This window comes from Charadrius vociferus, unplaced genomic scaffold, assembly GCF_000708025.1.
Source record: "Charadrius vociferus isolate BGI_N301 unplaced genomic scaffold, ASM70802v2 scaffold482, whole genome shotgun sequence".
Lineage (NCBI taxonomy): Eukaryota > Metazoa > Chordata > Aves > Charadriiformes > Charadriidae > Charadrius > Charadrius vociferus.
The window spans coordinates 106,042-124,717 of NW_009647221.1; the positions used below are offsets into that span (position 1 = coordinate 106,042).

At 38.1% G+C, this 18,676-nt stretch overlaps 1 protein-coding gene across 1 annotated transcript in view; it reads right to left on the reverse strand.

Moving 5' to 3' along the window:
- The window catches only part of RB1 (retinoblastoma 1), an 87,215-nt gene that overhangs the window by 41,161 nt on the left and 27,378 nt on the right, over positions 1 to 18,676 (reverse strand). The window contains exons 12-17 of the mRNA XM_009879614.1: positions 16,535 to 16,622; positions 15,785 to 15,901; positions 15,092 to 15,148; positions 14,972 to 15,003; positions 14,818 to 14,894; positions 14,402 to 14,604 (exon numbers count right to left, since the gene is read on the reverse strand). Coding sequence (XP_009877916.1) covers positions 14,402 to 14,604; positions 14,818 to 14,894; positions 14,972 to 15,003; positions 15,092 to 15,148; positions 15,785 to 15,901; positions 16,535 to 16,622 — 574 coding nt within the window. The remainder of the gene's footprint in view (positions 1 to 14,401; positions 14,605 to 14,817; positions 14,895 to 14,971; positions 15,004 to 15,091; positions 15,149 to 15,784; positions 15,902 to 16,534; positions 16,623 to 18,676) is intronic.

Sequence of the window (18,676 nt, forward strand, 5' to 3'; positions counted from 1 at the left end):
GTAAAAGTAAGTAGTAAGTGTTGGTTTTTCCTCTCCCAAAACAATGGAGTAAAGAATAAGAACTGAGTTTAAATGAATTTGCAGTTTAGATTTAGGGCAGTCAGTTGCAACACAGACATAGTACCAAAGCATTTTTAGTTCATGGCAATAGATGGAAGCACGAATCAATGTTGGAGAAAAACGCGTATTGAGCTGCCAGAGTATATGATACGTTATCTGAGTTTACTTTCCTTTGCGAAGTTCTTGCTTAATTGTTATAAGTCAACTGCACACTACCTACTACTACTGGAAAACCTAGTTACTCAAAGACTGCTAGGAATTAATGCTGATTGAATTATAAATTTAACAGCATTTTAAATCTTTATCCACACAACTTATGAAAGGAAAATTCAAATAGTATGAGCTTAAGCTACAGAGATAGCATAAACATGTCTGCATAATATCTGAAAATAGGCAGTTACCTCGGTTGGGAATCCTAAACTGTTCTGATTCATATTTGACTCCAGAAAAATGCACAAAACCCCCAGCATGAGTAGAAATTCTGTACGTTTCCCATATGCCACTGACAAACCTAAAGTCACTGATAAATCCAAAGTTCAAAAGCCAAATATATGCATCTCAAGTCTCAACGCATCTCTCTTTAAACAGCCTGGTTAATATTAGACTCCCTCCAAAGACTTTTGAGACTAAAGCCCTTAATGTCACCGCTGGGCTATGTTTCTAGGCTACTGCTCTCCCCGAGCTTGGCAAAGCTGTTACTGATTGAGTGACAACTTGTTCAGCGATGCCTCTGCGTTACAGCAGCAAGCACCCTGGGGCCTCAGCCTGGTAAAGAGAAGCCGCTCTTTTCTGAGATTACGAAACTGCAGAAAAAATAAGAAATAGAAATCACTGACTTAAAAGGAGAACAAGCAGATAAAGTCGCATGTATGCACACTCCCCTTTAAGCCAGACTTTCCTTGGTGTATTAGCTCAAAGAGCCTGGGGAAGCATGAAAAGTAGCTCTTTTGCCTTGCATTTACTCTCCAGGGCAGTAGCTTTTGCAATAACACAGTACAATAGCTTTCTGACCACTTAACAGCTTGATAGCTCAAAACTGTTTGAGGAAGCTTTATATTTTTTAATTAAACCTACTTCACTCTTTCCCACAGGGGGTGGGGAGTGGACCCCACCCCAAAAAAGAACACAGTCAAAAAAAAACAACCGCTGCAATTTAGAGATTCTGACCATTACTTGAAAAATTCCTGATCTGACTGATTCAGAAGCCAGGGAGTGAACCTGTACCTCCCACAACAAGCTGATATAAAACCAAGCTACCAGCTTTTCAGGACTGGATGAGGTTTTCTCCACCTTTTCTGGTTCTGCAACAAGATTATCCTGGACAGCTGCGGATGGAGCAACGTTTTCACTGGTACATTCCTGAATAGCCACACTCCTTCCTTCTGTTCCTGCCTTTGATACCAACTCTTCTGTCCCTCTGGTAAGAGCTTATGCCAATATTTAAATCTAGGTAAGGAGTTACGCTCCTAAGTCATGCCTAGGCATTTCAAATAAAAAAAGGCTTATATTGTCACAGCTCCTGAGCATCTGAATGTGTTTCACCCAGTACTTCCTAAAAGTACATTATTTTTACTCATATGCCTATGCAGGAAGCATTAGGAATTCAGTTTTAGGATCAAAACCTACAAATTTGTTATTTGTAGTCTGGTTTCTTCATCTAAAGAGTACAGATACTGCACACTTACCATAAAAATAAAAGCAGTGAGAATTTAGTTGATTCCAAGCTTTTTTTTTTTTTAAATCTGAACCAAGGTAGGCAGCCATTGATAACTAGATAATTAACCAGCAGTTTCAAAAAACAAGGAAAAAGAAACAAACTTTGTATCAACACCCCTGATTTACCTCAACATACCATTATTTTAAAAGCAAAAGATTTGCCATTTTACACTTTTTAATTTCAGCTTGAAATTTTACTTTCTGACTTTCTCAGGAACAGAAATCAAGTCAAAATTTGTTTCACTCAGTGTACACATCTTTGACATTTAAAGAAAAAACAATACCAATTAAAATACATCTTCATATTTTTCATCAAAAAAAAAACCAAACCCAAACCTCCTTTTGTTTCAAATCCACTGGTTTCATTACTGCCTCCTCATTTCTTTTGGAAGAGCCAAGGATCACTTGATTGCCATTCAGCCTTTCCATATCAGTCCTAATTATACAGTCTTCCATCATCTCTTGCAAATAAGAAAGCGATTTCATTTGTAATTTCAACCAGCATCATCGCCAAAGACCAGATTTTCAGAATTACATAAAGGATTCAACCAAAATTACAGTGAACCTAGCAAAGTTCACTTTGAGACTGATAATTTTAAAAATGCCGCTTGAACATAGTATCCTCTAGCATTATTTACTCTTCCAAGTTATTTTCTAGGAGTTTTATCAATGCAGAACAAGTTGTTCATGATTTTTCAGCAGTAAATTTAATATTATAAGGTTCTTACACCTGGGCAGACCTGTAAATCCTGACAAGTTCCCTTTTTTGCTAGACTATTATCATTTATACCTCAGGGTTACTGACATTTGAGCATCAGTGACAAAATGAAAGAGGATACATTTCAAAAGCTAAGGCAAATTGTAAATTAGAACAGTTCTTAATCTCAAAGTGGTAAATGCCTGGACTGTATTTGTTATCCAGTTAGAGTACTGAAAAAATTGCATAAATACAACTGACAGTCACTGAGTTGGCACGTTTGCAGAATGTACTCAATAGAGCTCATTTAAGATGAATGCAAATTCAGAAAGACATGCTTGCACAGTCTAATACTTCTGCGAGAAGTTAGATGGAGAAGTTTGTTCTAATCCTCTAATTCTGCTTTGACACTGAAGCCTTTCACATTTATCACCTCCCCCCCCATCCAGTTCCTGTTATACAACTGTTTATAAAGCAAGCCCAGTTTTTTCCCCCTAAGAAAACTGAACTTAACACAGAAATTAAAACAAACAAAAACCAAAAAGAACCCTGCACACATCATCTGATCTTCTATAAAACTTACCATATTGTTGGAAAACTAAAAATTCCAGAACTGAGAATTTAGATTTATTATTTATAAATTATTTTTTTTTTATTTAACAAGCAGTCTGCCCACTCTAGTTATAACAAAACTAAAAGCTGTCCTGCACTAAGAGGGGTAAGTTTTCTACAGTTTAAATGTGAGACTCAAACCACAAACAACAACAAAGGAAGGCCTCTAATAAGAAGTTCCTATCTTTTTATGAAGAGATAAAAGAATACTTTTCCACACACATAGTTTTAAGATTTGCCCTAACTCCACCTTAGGAGTTGCTGCCTTAAAGAAAAAAAATTCTTAAATAACAATGCTAGTAACAGGAGGCAGCCAAAATTAACACCCTTATCTTGGGAATAATATTAAGTCTATCTCACATGAAAACAACCATGGCTATGTCACTTCTTCTGCTTTTCAGATGAATTCTGCAAAAAACACTGCTTTATGAAAGGAAGTCAATTGTACACATTAGTTGCAAGTCTTCACTCTTCTGTGAAATTATGCAACTACTAGTTTTTGGACATTTGTCCTGGTAAGCACTTTCTAAAAACAACTATGAGTGTAATAAAAAAAGCAAAGACACTCCTGGTCACTAAGGAGGACTATTGGCTTACAAAAAATTTACCATTCATCACAGCATCAAGAACTACCCTTGACTGAAGTTGGAAGGATCTATAATAAAACTCTGATGCTTTTATGAAGCAATGAAAAAAGTACACACAGCATTGCAGGTATTTCTTAGTGGAGAAATTTAAGTATATAGCAGAACATGGCAAAAACCTGAGAATACAGATGCTGAAACAAGTACCAAAATACCTGCCTTTTCACCCATAACAAAAAATATCTTTTATTAATGAAACAAAATGCAAAAACTTTGTCTACTTGTTCACTTACATAACTTAACACTTCTTAATGTGTGAAAGAAACTTCACCATATATACTGCATGCTCGCATTGTGTTTCACATGCTCCTGTGGGTGGGTAAGTGCAAAATAAAACCCAAAAAAAAACATAGCAGCTATTTCTGTCCAGATAAGATCTGCAAGTTCCTCTGAGCTGCTGGAAGGTGCAACAGGCACAGACAGAGCATGCCAAGCACAGGCTCTGTTCTGGGCAGGCTAACTCCCAAACGGGAAGGACAGGGTGGTGACAGTTCAGGTACTTACCCAAGCCCAGTTCAGACTAGGTACAGCCTAACTGGGTGAGCCTGAAGCCTCCGCTCAGGGGTTCAGGAGAACATCACGCACACAGGTCCAGGCGTTAGCGGCACAGCACTCAGCTGTACCCTAGGCACTTACCACCTGCACCTAAACCATTCTGACAAGCAAACCCAACCCAAATGAAGAGCTCCAACAACAAACCCTAGAAGGATTACCACCTTTCTGGAGGACAGTGAACACTATGCCCACTCAACACGGGGGATGCTCGTCCCTGACAAGGAATTTTTATTACTGAAAAGGTACTGTAGGACATGCACTCAGTAATGCAAACATATAGCTGAAATACCACACATTTCTTCAGTATAAAAGCAGGCACAAAGCACTTATTTGGCCTATGAAAAAAACAAACATGCACTTATGCATGCAATAACTTAAAGAAAATACAGCAAGCGGAGACACAAAACCCCACTTCCAATGACATACAATTTGGCAGTTTGACAAGATACTGTTATACCCTTAAGAGCTTGAAAATTGAGTATATAGCTGGAAAAAACCCTCCACATCAGAATGTTTGTTTGGCACCTACTTTGCTTCCTCACAGAAGCTAATTCTATCTTCCATAGAAAAGTTAACCACGGAATGGCTCAAATAACTCAGCAATAAGGGATAGAAAGAGCAATAAAAGCTTATGACAGTTATTCAGGATTGTGGCACAGATAAAATAAGCAAGACCAAAAAAATCCAACCACAAAACAAAGCAAAACTTCGTTCTACCCAGTTCACCAGTTTTGCTTCACTACAAAGATTTACAAGACTACAAAGTCAGAGAGCATAATCCCATCCAAGGAAGAAGCAGCAGGGATACAGCCACAGAATTTAACCCAAGCATTATGCACTTTAGCATTTAATGAGACACCCACATCAAATTTGCCCCAATTCAGCAAAATTGTACAAAATCAAAGAACTGCAAGTATATGTCCCCGAATTCCAATATATTTTTTCCTCATGGGCAACCTTTAAACATTCTTACAAAGTATTGCCAATGCAGACACTACAACCCTGCAGGGTGAAAAGCTGAAGTTCAAACTATCTAGAAACACAGTAGGACTAGAATGAAAGTCCTACAGGTGTGGTATGACCACCAAAACATTGGACAACAAAAAATTGAAAAGCAAGAATTCCCAGAAAAAGTTATTTCACTATCTTTTGTTAAAGTGTTACTAATAATCAGAGCAACCTTAAGGAAAAAAAGACAAAGAAAAAAAGCGTGGCATGTCAACCCAATCTTATTTCTGTGGCTAACTCTGTACTTTGGACCAGTTTAGACACAGGCAAGATATCTTTATACTGCACCAACAGAGCTGCAAGCTCCACTGAGCACAGGCTATAAAACCCAGCTCCCAATTACAGCTGTAAAAATCTATAGCCAGAGAGATCATGACACAGCCTCTGCTTCTGTAGCCACTCCGGTAACAGTACATGACCTCTGCATGAAGAGAAACCACACCGGTGACAATAGGTGAAATATATAGCACAAGCAGCCACCTAAAACAAGACTAGGCGTATTTAAATAACTACCTCTTGCTAACATCCACTCAATGCTGAAAGGAGGGTGAAAACACGGTTATGAAAACTAATATTAAGCATATGATTCACTTCTAACCTTAACAGACAAACATTATACACCTAGTTTAGGTTTGTCATTGAGACATGCTCTCTACAGTCAGTGGAGAGAGGTACCTTCAGAAAGTGAACGATCCCATTGTAAAATACTTCTTTAAGATAAATAGAACTAATTGCTTTCTGGAAATACAGCTCTGTCTCAAGTATAAAGGGAGCCTAAATACCTAAGTTATAGAAGTCTAACAATGTAGGACTCATATCCCCCTACTAAGAGAAACTCTACATTTTAAAGCAGTAGATGAAGTAGAGAAAAACTTAAATCCTTAATCAAGAATGGCATCCAAATTTCACAGAATGAAAACTCCACACAGTTGCTGTGTCTTGGGTAATCCCTTTGGTCGTGTTTGTACTTGAATGAAAATAACATCTTAAGGGTTGGGCTGACTTGGTATACCTGCAACAGATAAATCCATTAATACTGTGCTAACATAACCAATATCTTACAACCCTGGTGTTTTGTACGCTTAGTGAGTGCCTACCAAGAAGTGAACACACTGCCAACACAGACAAAAGCAGGAAACACAGGACCTCAGCTTTAAGCATTCTGGTTTCTCTTCCAGTAGCCTAGAGGATTTGCTGGGATGGTAACACCCAAGCATGAATAACAGCTTGAGTCATCTTCACAATAAATAGGAGTGGCAGGGAAGATTTTCAAAGTGATGGTGCAGACAGTGAAGACTATCATTCGGTATTCTTCCTGGTTTTTCAATTTGCCTTCAGCTGTTAAGGTAGATAAAAGTTTCAAGCCTTAAAAAGCACAGCACAATTTCCATAAAAGGAAACTCTTCGGGAGTACTCAGAAGGCATGGGAGAAACACTTTCACATATTTTATTTATGCATTTATTAAAAAGAGAGTGTGTGTGTATATACGCTCAAACTAAAAAGCATATCAACATATATATGTATATGATACTATATGGTATATTCACAAATACCCAAAAAGCATCCATCTTACAGGATTCTAAGAATGCACCTTGTATGATAAAGGCAAAATCATAGAAGGCTTTCCAGCCACAGCTGTGACAACGGAAGTGTTAGAGCTAATTCATGCTAGAAAAAAACAAAAAGGACATGCAGCAGAACCAGTATGATCCTTTAGCACTATCACGCCAAGCAGCAGTGGTGGCAGTGACCTCCCTCTCATCACACATGCTTCTGGAACACGCTCATGATGCAAGCAGAAATATATTTAGGATGTACAGACAGAAAACCTCAAATCAATTCTCAGTTCCTTCTTTAAGGTTAAAGCTGCACCCTCTTAATGTAACTTTTTGGAAAGGAGCATGGCGAGCACGTGAAATGGCATAGTTTGGTGACCCTTAGCACACTTCTTCCCCTGTAAGAAAAATCCTAGGAAATTCCATATTGGAAGTCATTGTCCATAGCAACCTCCACACTGAGACAGGATACTAAGTGCCTAAAAATCCAGAAGATCATAGGAGATAGAGGATGTCTGCAAGAGCAATCTGATGCCTGCAATTCCTGAGGTGCCTGTCTTTACACCAGTGAAGTTCCCCAGGTGGTTCACATCCTGCCAGTGAGCATGCTTGCAAATGTTGTCATTCTGGATAAGCCGAGCATTTTTTTTGTGCCTTAGGCTGTCCCTCATTTACAAATTAGGTATTCCTATGTCTAAGGAAAGTCAAAATTTAGTAGGCATGAAAGGAGTATGTCTGACATACACTACTATAACCAGCTGCTGCGCAGAAACACGTACGACTCATGGAGCCTAGAAGAGAGACAGTAAAGGAACGCGTGACTCATTTGCCAGTGCTGAAGTCACTCATGTTTGAACCCATGATTACACCTCCAGTTGGTAACACAACGAGCCATGGCCTGTCCTAAGGCCTTGAGGGCAAGTGGCAAAGCACAGCTTGCACCCACACAGCTAAACTTTCTCCACTTCTAATCCATACCAGCAGTTGAAAATAGTCCCTGAGCTACATCATGCCCCGAATCTTGTCTAGGCATTGTCCAGGAGTGCTGACAAACGCCAAAACGTGCCAGGGAACACATTACTAACGAAACACCACCAGTGACTGGGGGGCAATACTCAAGCCCAAACTATTGTCCCTTTAAGGCCAATAGTACAGAGGCAGCCCCAATACCTAGTCCTTGCTGCCTGGCCTTACTTGGCTGCCGATCAACAAGGTTTTAGAGTCACTCTTCTAATACAGCAGTAAACGATTTATCCAGTAACCTATTGTATAAAATGTTGACAGTATGACCATTCCTACTTCTTCCAGTTTAAAAAGAAAGACTTAAGACACTGAAGTCGAAGAGAGGATTTCAAACTGTATGTAGACACCTACCTCCAGAAGAGGTTTCCTAATGGAAAACACTGAGAAGGATACATACCACAAGAAAATACACTAACTCCCATTCCTAGATGCTCAATTCCTCCTTACAAGGAACAGACACCTAATTTGAAATTATACGCGGCACCCAAGGAAACAAGCACTAAGCACTCAGGTACAGTGAGCTCCACGATAACTGTGTCCTTGTACAATCAAAGGCTCGGAGGCTGCATAGTTAAGGTTTACTATACCAAAGCACTAAGAATTGCTTACTTGTAACTTCTTACAGCTTTACCCTGACCTGGATTTGTCTAACAATTTTTCAGCAAATCTTAAAAACATACCTATTTAATATTTTTCTCCTTACTTCATCATCAAAGTAGGTCAGTGAGTTTGTCATACTAATGCAATAAAATACATTCTTTGGAGATACATAGTTTTCCTCAGGAAGGCATTTCTGCCACAATGAGCTACAACATTTAAAACCAACAGAAGTCTTTGGTGTGGGATGAGGAATCCAACTATATAGTTAGTTGAGAAATACTTATTGCAAACATTGAGTTATGATAAATCAATAATACATGATAAAACAGTACTGTAGATTTCATTGCAAACATTTAATTGACAATAGAAATCACAGAGAAGAAGGAGCTGATAAAGGAGAAGCATTATGTAGCACAGTTTAGGCAATGCTACATAGAAGTTATAAATAAAGCAAAGCACGCTTGCTACTTCTGATCATATTCTAACCATTACGAGAAGTAGCCTTGTAGAGCCATCTTTACCTTGCATCAGGCATTAAAACTCCAAACCACATTACAACTCTAAATCACAACACGTATCAATACTGGTGTTCCTTCTTCGTTTGAAAAATACAAATACCAATTAGGATATGCAAGTGTTAAAGAGCAATGCAGTCAAAGAAGGCTACAGTGTCAACAGCTGTAGCGCAGTGCACTGCTTTAGTTCAACATCTGTCCCTCACACAAACAAACACCAAGAAACCAGTTGAAGCTACCAGACCAAATCAAACTGCACATGAACTCCCTTTAGCGTATCACAGCCCATCTTCCCATTCTGTTCTGGGCTGGTTTAGAAGGCGATGTAGCTGCCTTTCATCCCTGTTAACAGCAAAAGCTACCAACTAACCTTTTAAAACTGCAGTCCTATGAGGAATACCCCTTGGACTCCTAGTGCTCCTATGGATGAGTTATCAAGTTCAGAAGAGAACATTTTGCCATCTGCAGAGCTAACCAGGAAAGCATGGTCGTGCTTCTTTCTCTAGCTTGCCTTACTGGACTGGCATGAATTATCTTATCCTTGGACAAGGTTGCAGTTGGTCTGCAACTCCAGTGCAGAAGAACGAGACCCCTTCACTACCCCAGTACTGGGCAGCTGAAGCTTGATGGAGCGAAAGCGCTTCATACATCTCATCTCTGGCTCACCAAAAACTGGCTTGCAGAAAAAGTATTTTGCAGCATTGCCCAAGCTATTTTAAGTATGCCAAATGTGATGATTTAGAACGTGTATGCTCCGCACTCTTCACCTACTGTACATGTGAACAGGCATTTGCAGGAAGCACATTCTCTAAGCAGCAGTATGAAAGAAATCTAACACCAGCCTGCTCCTCCCTGTTCACAGCTTACAAGCAGGGTGCAAGCTGAGAGGCAGGGAAATAAACTGGATTGCTTTGCAGATACAGATAATAAAGATACTCTACAGGTGTTTATTTTTTAAAATGATACAGCAGGAAGAAAAAAAAAAAATCACAACACAACAAACCCAAACCATGCTGTTCCCAGAAACAAATGCATTTTAGGTATTATAGGTATTTCGCTCTTAAAATCGATCATGAAATTTGATAGACTTTGTATTCTATTTACTTGCACTGAAAACGTGCTCTTCCCTGCTTCTTCCTAGCACACTGTATCAAGCAGTGGCACAGCAGCTCACAAGGCTTTCACTAAGGCAAATTCAGAGATTCTGGAATTTGCTCACACAACCTTCTATATTCAAAACAATTACTTTTTTGACTGGCCACAAGAGAGATTACTTTGACAGAACTCTGAAAAAGGCTGAGCATGAACTCCCAGGCTGGCAGGTAACAAGCTGCCATTACCCATTCCACGGGAAAGATTTTAACTGTGCTAGGGTTTAAATCATATTTATATAAATACGATAAAAATGAATCAAAGGCTATAGGCACCTTTTTTTTTTTTGAGTCTAAAGTAATTTCAGTTCCCTTTAAAGTTACGAAATTAAAATAGTGCCCAAAATACAGCACTGAATGAAGCACAATGTTCTACAGTGAAGAAAGAATGTTGTACAGTATATTTCTGCCTTGCCAATAAAAACTGTGCAGCATTATTACCATATTCTAAACTCCAAACGATCTGCACCTGGAAGCATCAGAACCTCACTGGTAAATAATATTTGAGTGGATAAAAGGGGCTTCTTTCTTCAGAGTTCAATAAAGATTTAAGGAAAAGGAGGTATTTTCCACATGATTTAGTCAGTATGCACACCTTCCCCTTTTCAAAATTAAGAATTATTGAGAAGAAACCAACTTTTTTTCCATCCTTTATTTTGTCTAGCTATGCTTTTTATGTTAAAAGAAAGGATGACCTAGAAAAGTTTCATCTCCTTCTGAAAGGACAGATGACTAAATCAGCTAGCTATGCAAAAGCAATAAACATATTCACAATGACCAGCAAAGGAGTGATACATTATCTTCGAATACCGGTAAGAAACAGAATCCTTCACATTCATTCAATACAGCTTCCAAAGTCAGATAAAGGTCAGATGTACTTAAGATTTTTTTCTTCAGAGAAATTTGCAAGGCGTTTTCCCTCACAAAAGTTCTGTGACATGTAAAAAAATTACCGTAAATTCAAGCTATTCTGTATTCAATTGTTCAGTCTCTTTAAATCTCATATTGAAGTCCTGCTTCCTAAAGTAGTCATGAGAATGAGGAAAGACTGGTTAAATACACACCTGACTTTCCAAAAAGCAGAGAAGCCTTGTACTGAAATGTATTACCTGAGGGGGAAGGTAAGAACTGAAAAAAAAAACCCACCACAGCAAATAATTGGGGGAATCGGAGTTGCATTGTGCAAATATTTGTAAATAAGTATTTTTCAAGTGTTTCTATTCTTATTTACCAAGCTAGATTTTTTTTTTTTTTTTGCATAAGCTTTACTCATTCCATGCTTTTCTTCATTTTAACACTTTTCAAAAAAAATCCTCTAACCATATTAGGAAACTTGAACCTTCTTGAGATTCCATCTTTTCTGGATTATCAGGTCATTTGTTTAAAATTAACCCAAGGCAATCTCTTATGGTGAGATACTCTTTATGACTAAGCACAAGTCATGTGGCTTTTCTCTCCTCCTGTGTTTGGAGGTAAGAGATATTTATTGGTACAAACTACACTTCTCTAATTGCCTACCTATTCTTGAGGGAATTACTAATTAAGCAGACATTTTGTAAGTCTTGTACACCATTACGTGCTGACAATACCCAGGTAGTGAGACAATATCCAGACGAGGAACTGCAGAAGAATATGGTGAACCACTCCTTTGTTCACTAGTTGAACCCTTGGGGGACACCGGACCTCAACAGCCTTCCAAGTCAGCCATGGAAGCATTTTCTTCTGTTGCTAATACATTACACTTTTTAGACTAAACCAGTCAATATTTAGATGTGAGGTAAGGGTGGATTTTCTGCACTAGAGGACTCATGGCTTTACATTTCTATGCACAGCCTTACAATGTATGGGCCTTACAATGCAGTGACCCAGAGACTCAGCAAGGCATTTTAACACAGGTAACGCCCCATCCCTGGAAACATTCAAGGTCAGGTTGGACGGGGCTCTGATCAACCTGATCTAGTTGAATATGTCCCTGCTCATTGCAGGGGGATTGGACTAGATGACCTCTCAAGATCCCTTCCAACCCAAACCATGCTTCATCTCCTGAGCCACCACTGTACAGTCTGCTGCTTGCAACTCGCAGCCTTTCCCTTATGGGCAGCTGGAAGAGGCAATGGAGGCCAACGAAGAATCTCAGGGTGCCTGTACACAGGCTCCAACTGCCCGTAGCTGGCTGCCACAGCTTCCCTTAGCTTTTGAGGAAATCCTGCTGTGCCCTCTAGTGACAAACCTCTGGAGACCACAGGCTGTCCTGCGCTTGGGGAGATCCAGGCAAGTGAGACATGACTCAGGCCAGTGAAGCAGAAGGGCCCTTGGATATGTGTACTGCACATTTCTTTTTATCCCCGCCACTGTGTTCCGCTTCACCTGTCTTACCGACAGTAGATGACCACTGTACGTCCCTTCCAAGTGAACTATTCCATTCTGTTAACACTCAAATCAGCTACATAAGCCACCCCAAAACAGTACCAAACATAAACCTCTGGCAACTCAAAAAGATGGATTCAATTTAAATACATTCAAACAGAGCACTCGGAAAGCTCGAAATAATCCTGCGCTTGCTGTTGATGTTACAATTTTTTTTTTTTTCCACAAAAGCCTGCAACTACATCTATAATTTCTGAAGACACAATGCTTTGCATTTTCCAGTCTGAAAGCTCAAGTCCAAATCAGTTTGTCTGCATGCAGTGCTTGAATTACTGGGTAGAAACTGATAGATACGGCTTATAGCTGATCAGTAAACTGATTTCAAACTGGTTTGCAGAAGACAGCAGGAGCCACTTTTTGCTTGTACAGAGTCAAACTTGGGTATTTGTACATCTGTCTTTTGTCCTCTGACCGTTACAATTCTCAAATAAGCACTTTTTATATGCCTGCAAGCTTCTTAAAATATTGCCTGCCTCCTGAAACACTGCCTTGTTTTCCCCGTTTCTTTAGGCTCTGGTAAAAGGCTCTCAGCCTCAAGTGCTTTCAGGTGGTCTTATTCAAAGAACAGCAAATCCATGAAGAAATTTATACAGCAATGGAAAGGCCACGTACATTTCCCAAGACATCAAACAAACATGCAAAAGCATTATAGAGGGAAAAATTACACTTTGGTACAGCAGCCATAGCACCACACCAGAAATCCTGGGGCACGTAGAATGCCAGTGATGACCGTGGAGCTGGATACAGAAGTCTTGGCTCCCCCAGTGCAAAGGTCACCTTCATAACAGGGCATATTCAGGGCCTGACATGTCCCCATTAAGTGTGTTGGCAAAGGAAATCAAGTAGCAAGGGCTGGTTGGCACAAGGCGGTCCATCAGATTCAGTCTGAAGCACGGCAATTGCTTCCATAGCCCCTGAGGCCAGCGTGCTTCTCCTGAGCTAGAAACCTGAACATGGATGGGGCTCTTGCTGCTCAGGTACAACAGTGTTCCCCAAATCCACAAGTATAACCCCACACTCCAGTAAACTATCACCTACTCTAGAAAATAATTGATTTTTCACCCTGAAGTCATACACAAACCAAGCACAGATGACCTTAAAAATAAAACTTGCTTCATGATTAAACTATCCCATTAGCCATGATATACTGTGCTTTTTAAACTTCCCAGAACTGTAAGATATGGGACGGATTCTTTAACAGTCACTTTATGTCTCTCTGGTCAAAATTAGCAGTCTTTATAGTCTCCTGTTTTGTGGCATCAATAGCATATTTTTGGTTTATAAGTAACATACAATATAAAGAAACAGTGTTTGATTTACTGAGATCCAGCCTAAAAAAACCCAACCCAACCTCCCACTGTTTTATTTTAATGGCATCCAAAAATACTAAAGTGACTGAAACACAAAGGACAATGTGAATCAATATTTTAAGTACTATTAACAAGCATCAGATGCACAGAACTAAGGCCCTATTGCCAAGTGGGAATAGTAACTGGATAAAAATTATCTTACAAATAAAGCACAGAATTTATTGCCTTGTCTTTGGCACCAAAATACTGTTTAAGGCTATTACCCTTAAGATTCATGCCAGACTAGTGAGATGATGTTGGCTTACAACCACGTAAATCAGCAGAGCTATGTAGACTTCCTCTGATATACTCCTTTTTTCAAAACCTGAAGACATGCCAAAATTAATCTTGTTTTGCTCTTCTAATTTATTTTGCTAGAAATAAATCTCATCAAAACCACAACTTATTTTAGAGAGTTGGGTGTGATTTCCTTTTTCTAGATATACACATTACACAAGGACAAATACAACTTTAAAGCATTACTTACAGATTGCCAAGCAAGAGACTCCATAATTCGATGTTCACAGCGTTCTAGATGCTTTATCATTTCCCTTGTTAGGCTTGGCTCTGCTTTAATAAAGCTTTCAATCACCTTGTAGAAGTCAAAAGCTTGTAAATCAAATACACTAAGAATCCATGGGAAAGACAAGTCTGTTTCAGCACTGCTACCATCACTTTGTGAAGCATTTCCTACAGGGAAAATGAAGTAAAATTATGAAGAGTACTACATTCTTTCACTTCTGATGTTTTTTTTTTCCTTTTTGTATTTATTGAATCATTGCTAGTTCAGAAATTTCAGTGAGTACTTCTTTTTTTTGCTATTTACTGTATTTATGTGTTAGAACAAATAGCAATAATTATCAATAAATAACAATGCTATTTAGGACTTTAAATTCAACTTACTGCCATATGTAGCCATGACAACCTCAACAGCACAGGCCAGGAGAGATGTGTGGAAGATGTTATCATTCAGAAGTTTGCTGAAGAGAAAGTAAGTTATTAATAAGCGTCTGAACACTAAAACAGCAGACTTCAATAACAAGTTAGGGGCACATACCTGAAATTCTGCACTGAGAGGCGTTCTTCCTCCTGAAATATATAAATCAAACCAAACTTGTGAATATTCTCAGTATTTGTAAATGCAATGCCAGTACTAAGCTACTAGTACTAAACCTACCGACTTAAGCATAGACTCCATTACTCTGTAGTACAGACGTACTCCAAGTTTGTATCTCTGTTAACAAAGAAGAAATTAAAGAATATTACAAGATGTTTTAAAAGACTACAACAGGCAAACTCATGTGTTTTAACAATTCAGAACATTTCCATTTTTTAGAAGAGCCATTATGAAGAAGTCATTGTCCCCATTTCCATTTCCCAATAGCACTGGAGAAGCCTCAAAGGCTACTAAGGTTTGTGGCTACCCCAACCACATAAAGGCTTCATCAAGTGTTTACGTTGATTCACAGCTAACAGGCTAAAAAGCAGGGCTGACAGGAGACTGTCGAGTACAAACTTGGTTGGATTTGTTTTCCAGAATCCTTGTTGAAAGCACAGCTGGCCTACTAGGAAGTGAGACACCTTTTGCAGTTTTAAGCTAACTTACCTTAATGAATGCAAATATACATTTCTCCAAATGTATTTTGCCCAGCAATTTTCCCATTCTTCATTAAAGTATTTCCAACATATCTCCACCCAGTTCCTATTGCTCTAGAAAATAATACCTGTCCATTCTTCAAGTTGAAAAGAATATTGCTACGTTTTACCATTATTGATCTGCACTGAAGGAGGACAGTCAGTAAGTCAAGTCTCACATTAACTACTACCAACAGAGTTCAAATGAGTAATATTCAACCAAAACGCTAGTTACCTGTGCACCAATTTCAGCACATCCCTGTCCAACTGCTTCAGCAAATTTCTTTTTGAAGATGTGGTCAAGACTTTCCACTCTTCTCAGGATACTATCCTTAGGGTTCACTGTGCAATTCTAATAAAGTTCAGGAAGGAGGGCAGGGGAAGGAAAGGCAAAGAAAGGACATTTTACTTCAAAAACATTTTAATGATTTAATCACATTAGTCCTGCTTCACTTTGTAACATCTCTCAATCAGCTCATCAGCATAAATAAAGGTGGAGTATTTAAAAAAAAAAAAGTAGAACCATTGAATACGTTCAAAAGTTTCCAGTAACTACAACTTCAAGTCTCACATGCAGTTAGCTGCAACTAACCCAATGAATACACAAGTAGTACCATCAATGTTAATGCCTTTAAAGTTAAGTTGCTGAATGTGGACATGAGATCCTCTGAGTATACCCTCCTTCTCCTCTTTGTCTTCCTTTTATATTCCCTTCTTTTTCCATCTGATACATACATAAATAAATCTTAATATTTAGTGTAGTAACAAAAACATTTAAGAACTTACAAGGTTGCAGTACACATCAGTTGTATAGAAGTGCTTTCTAAGATGATTACATTTAAACCTGCCCAATTAAAATGTACTTCTTCAATAAATGGTTGTTAATAAAGGAGTTTCCCAAAACACACGTCATATCTATAGGCGTATATCTTATTTGAGTGAGAATTCCAAGAATGTTTCACAAATCTTCCTTCTAGTGACTTACATTGAAATATACGATGAGAGTATCTGACGGTTTATCAGTTGCTGAGTTTAAAATCATAATCAATTGCTGAATGTTATTCATTGCAGCTCTGGAAAATACAATAAAATGCATAATAAACATTAAGGTTGGCTTGACAGTTTCCAGAAATTGAAGAGCAATGCTACAAACAAACAAGAAAAAAATGTTAGTTCTCACCCCAGTTATGAAATAACCTGCTGGGAAAAACTGCTGTACTGTATCAACCATTGTGAATTCTAATAATCTAATTTATCTAATCATCCAATTATTAGAATGATTACAATCCATAAGTAAATAACCAAAAGAACATAAATTAAGTAACAAACACTAACAAGCACTTTTAAAAGCAGTAAAACCGTGGAACTGCAATCCTTGTACGTGAAAATATTCAGTTAAATCAAGCAACTGCCTATCAAAAACACTCTTTGGTTTTTGTACAAAAATAAAGACTGGTGAATGAAGACAGCTTTTATGTTCACAGGTGTAGTAAGAAAGATGTTTTAAAATATGGCAGTCACAAGAAAATACAGCCTTTTTAAAACAGATGCTTTGAAAAACCCACATTTTTTAGAGGCAGAGCTGTTCCTATTGGCAACAGGATGACAATACAGAGTCTTATCCCTCCCTGGATCGGAACCCAAGAGTCACATTAAAACTTAAATTCTTACTTTAACTCCAATTCCTTCTATTTCCATCAGAAAAGCTACAATTCCTGTAATCCTTATTCTACCTGCTCTATCTGTAGCTAGGTTAGAAGGACCTTAAATATAAAGTTTTCTTAACTTTTAAAGTACTATGGGCAGGGAAAAGGATGTGGACAATAAAGAAGTTTTCCAGTGTTCTTTATTGTCTAGATGATTAACATTTTATTAACTTGGATGTACTGAAGTATTGAAGTATGCCTCTATATACGGTCTTACTGGCATTATTTTACAGGTACAGAGTGAAAAAAAAAAAAACCACAAAAAACACTGACATCAAAACTATTTGCATCTTTACCTAATGCCCAGAATTTTCTTGCTGAAACCAGATTCAAAACCACAAGTAATATTCACTGGATTCATATCCAAGGTCTTAATATAGTAAACTACTAAAGCTAACCCAAGTAACAGCAGTATTTCAGAAAAGTTGTAATAATTTAAAGAATTACAAATACTTTGAAGACAAGTGCAAAGGTTCCTGTTGTTAACTCCAAAGTCAAATGCCTTGTTAGGGTGAGTGTGTATCTCTCCGAAAAAAGCATTTTTCAGTTTCTCTTCTAGAAACGAAATCCTGATGACAAACATTTTTCATGACTTTCAGAAAGATCATTATTTTATGATAACAAAACATGGCCTCTTGTCAAATAGTATGTATTATCCAGGAGGTGACTGAAATATCTATAGGTGGGAAAATAAGAACAATAATCTTGTCCTTTATGACAAGATCATATGTGCATGAGCTAGCATCTAAGCAGCCCACATTTCCAGCTTTTGGGGATATCATGTATTGTTCTGCCTTTATTATTTGCACATACATACAGAACTAATAATATATCCAGTACATCCATAAGTACTAATGTGGCCTGACTATTTTTTAAACATATTTCAAGTTGGGTATTAAGCAATAGCATTAAGTTCCTATTCATTTAGAAAGGTTCGCATATTAATTTCTCTCCTACCATCTCAGAAACAGTTTGATTCTTTCAGTGGTGGTGTTACTTTCCGAATTTGTCATTGTGGTTTTTGGTGGGGTTTTGTTTGTTTGTTTTAAATCTCTGTGCTATTTAACCTCAAAATGGCTCATATCACTCAGAAAATAAGTGGAGAAAAAAGGAAAATATGTTCAATCGTTACAACTGTAGTAGTGCAAAGATGCATTTTTCTTTAATTTACTTCTTAGAAGGTTTTGGTAAAATCAGTTCTGCCAAACCTCTACTAGTGATAAGGAAAAGCATAAGGACAGTGGAAAAAACTAAAATGAAAACACACAACCTGTTCTTGCTATGCTCTGGACTAGTACTTACACCCATTTTATCTACCGCTTTCTATATAAATGACCAGATACAACTCCACTGGTGAAAATTATTAGATTCTCACCAGTTCCAGAGAGCTTCAGAGCAGATCCTAAGTGTCTAAGTCCAGA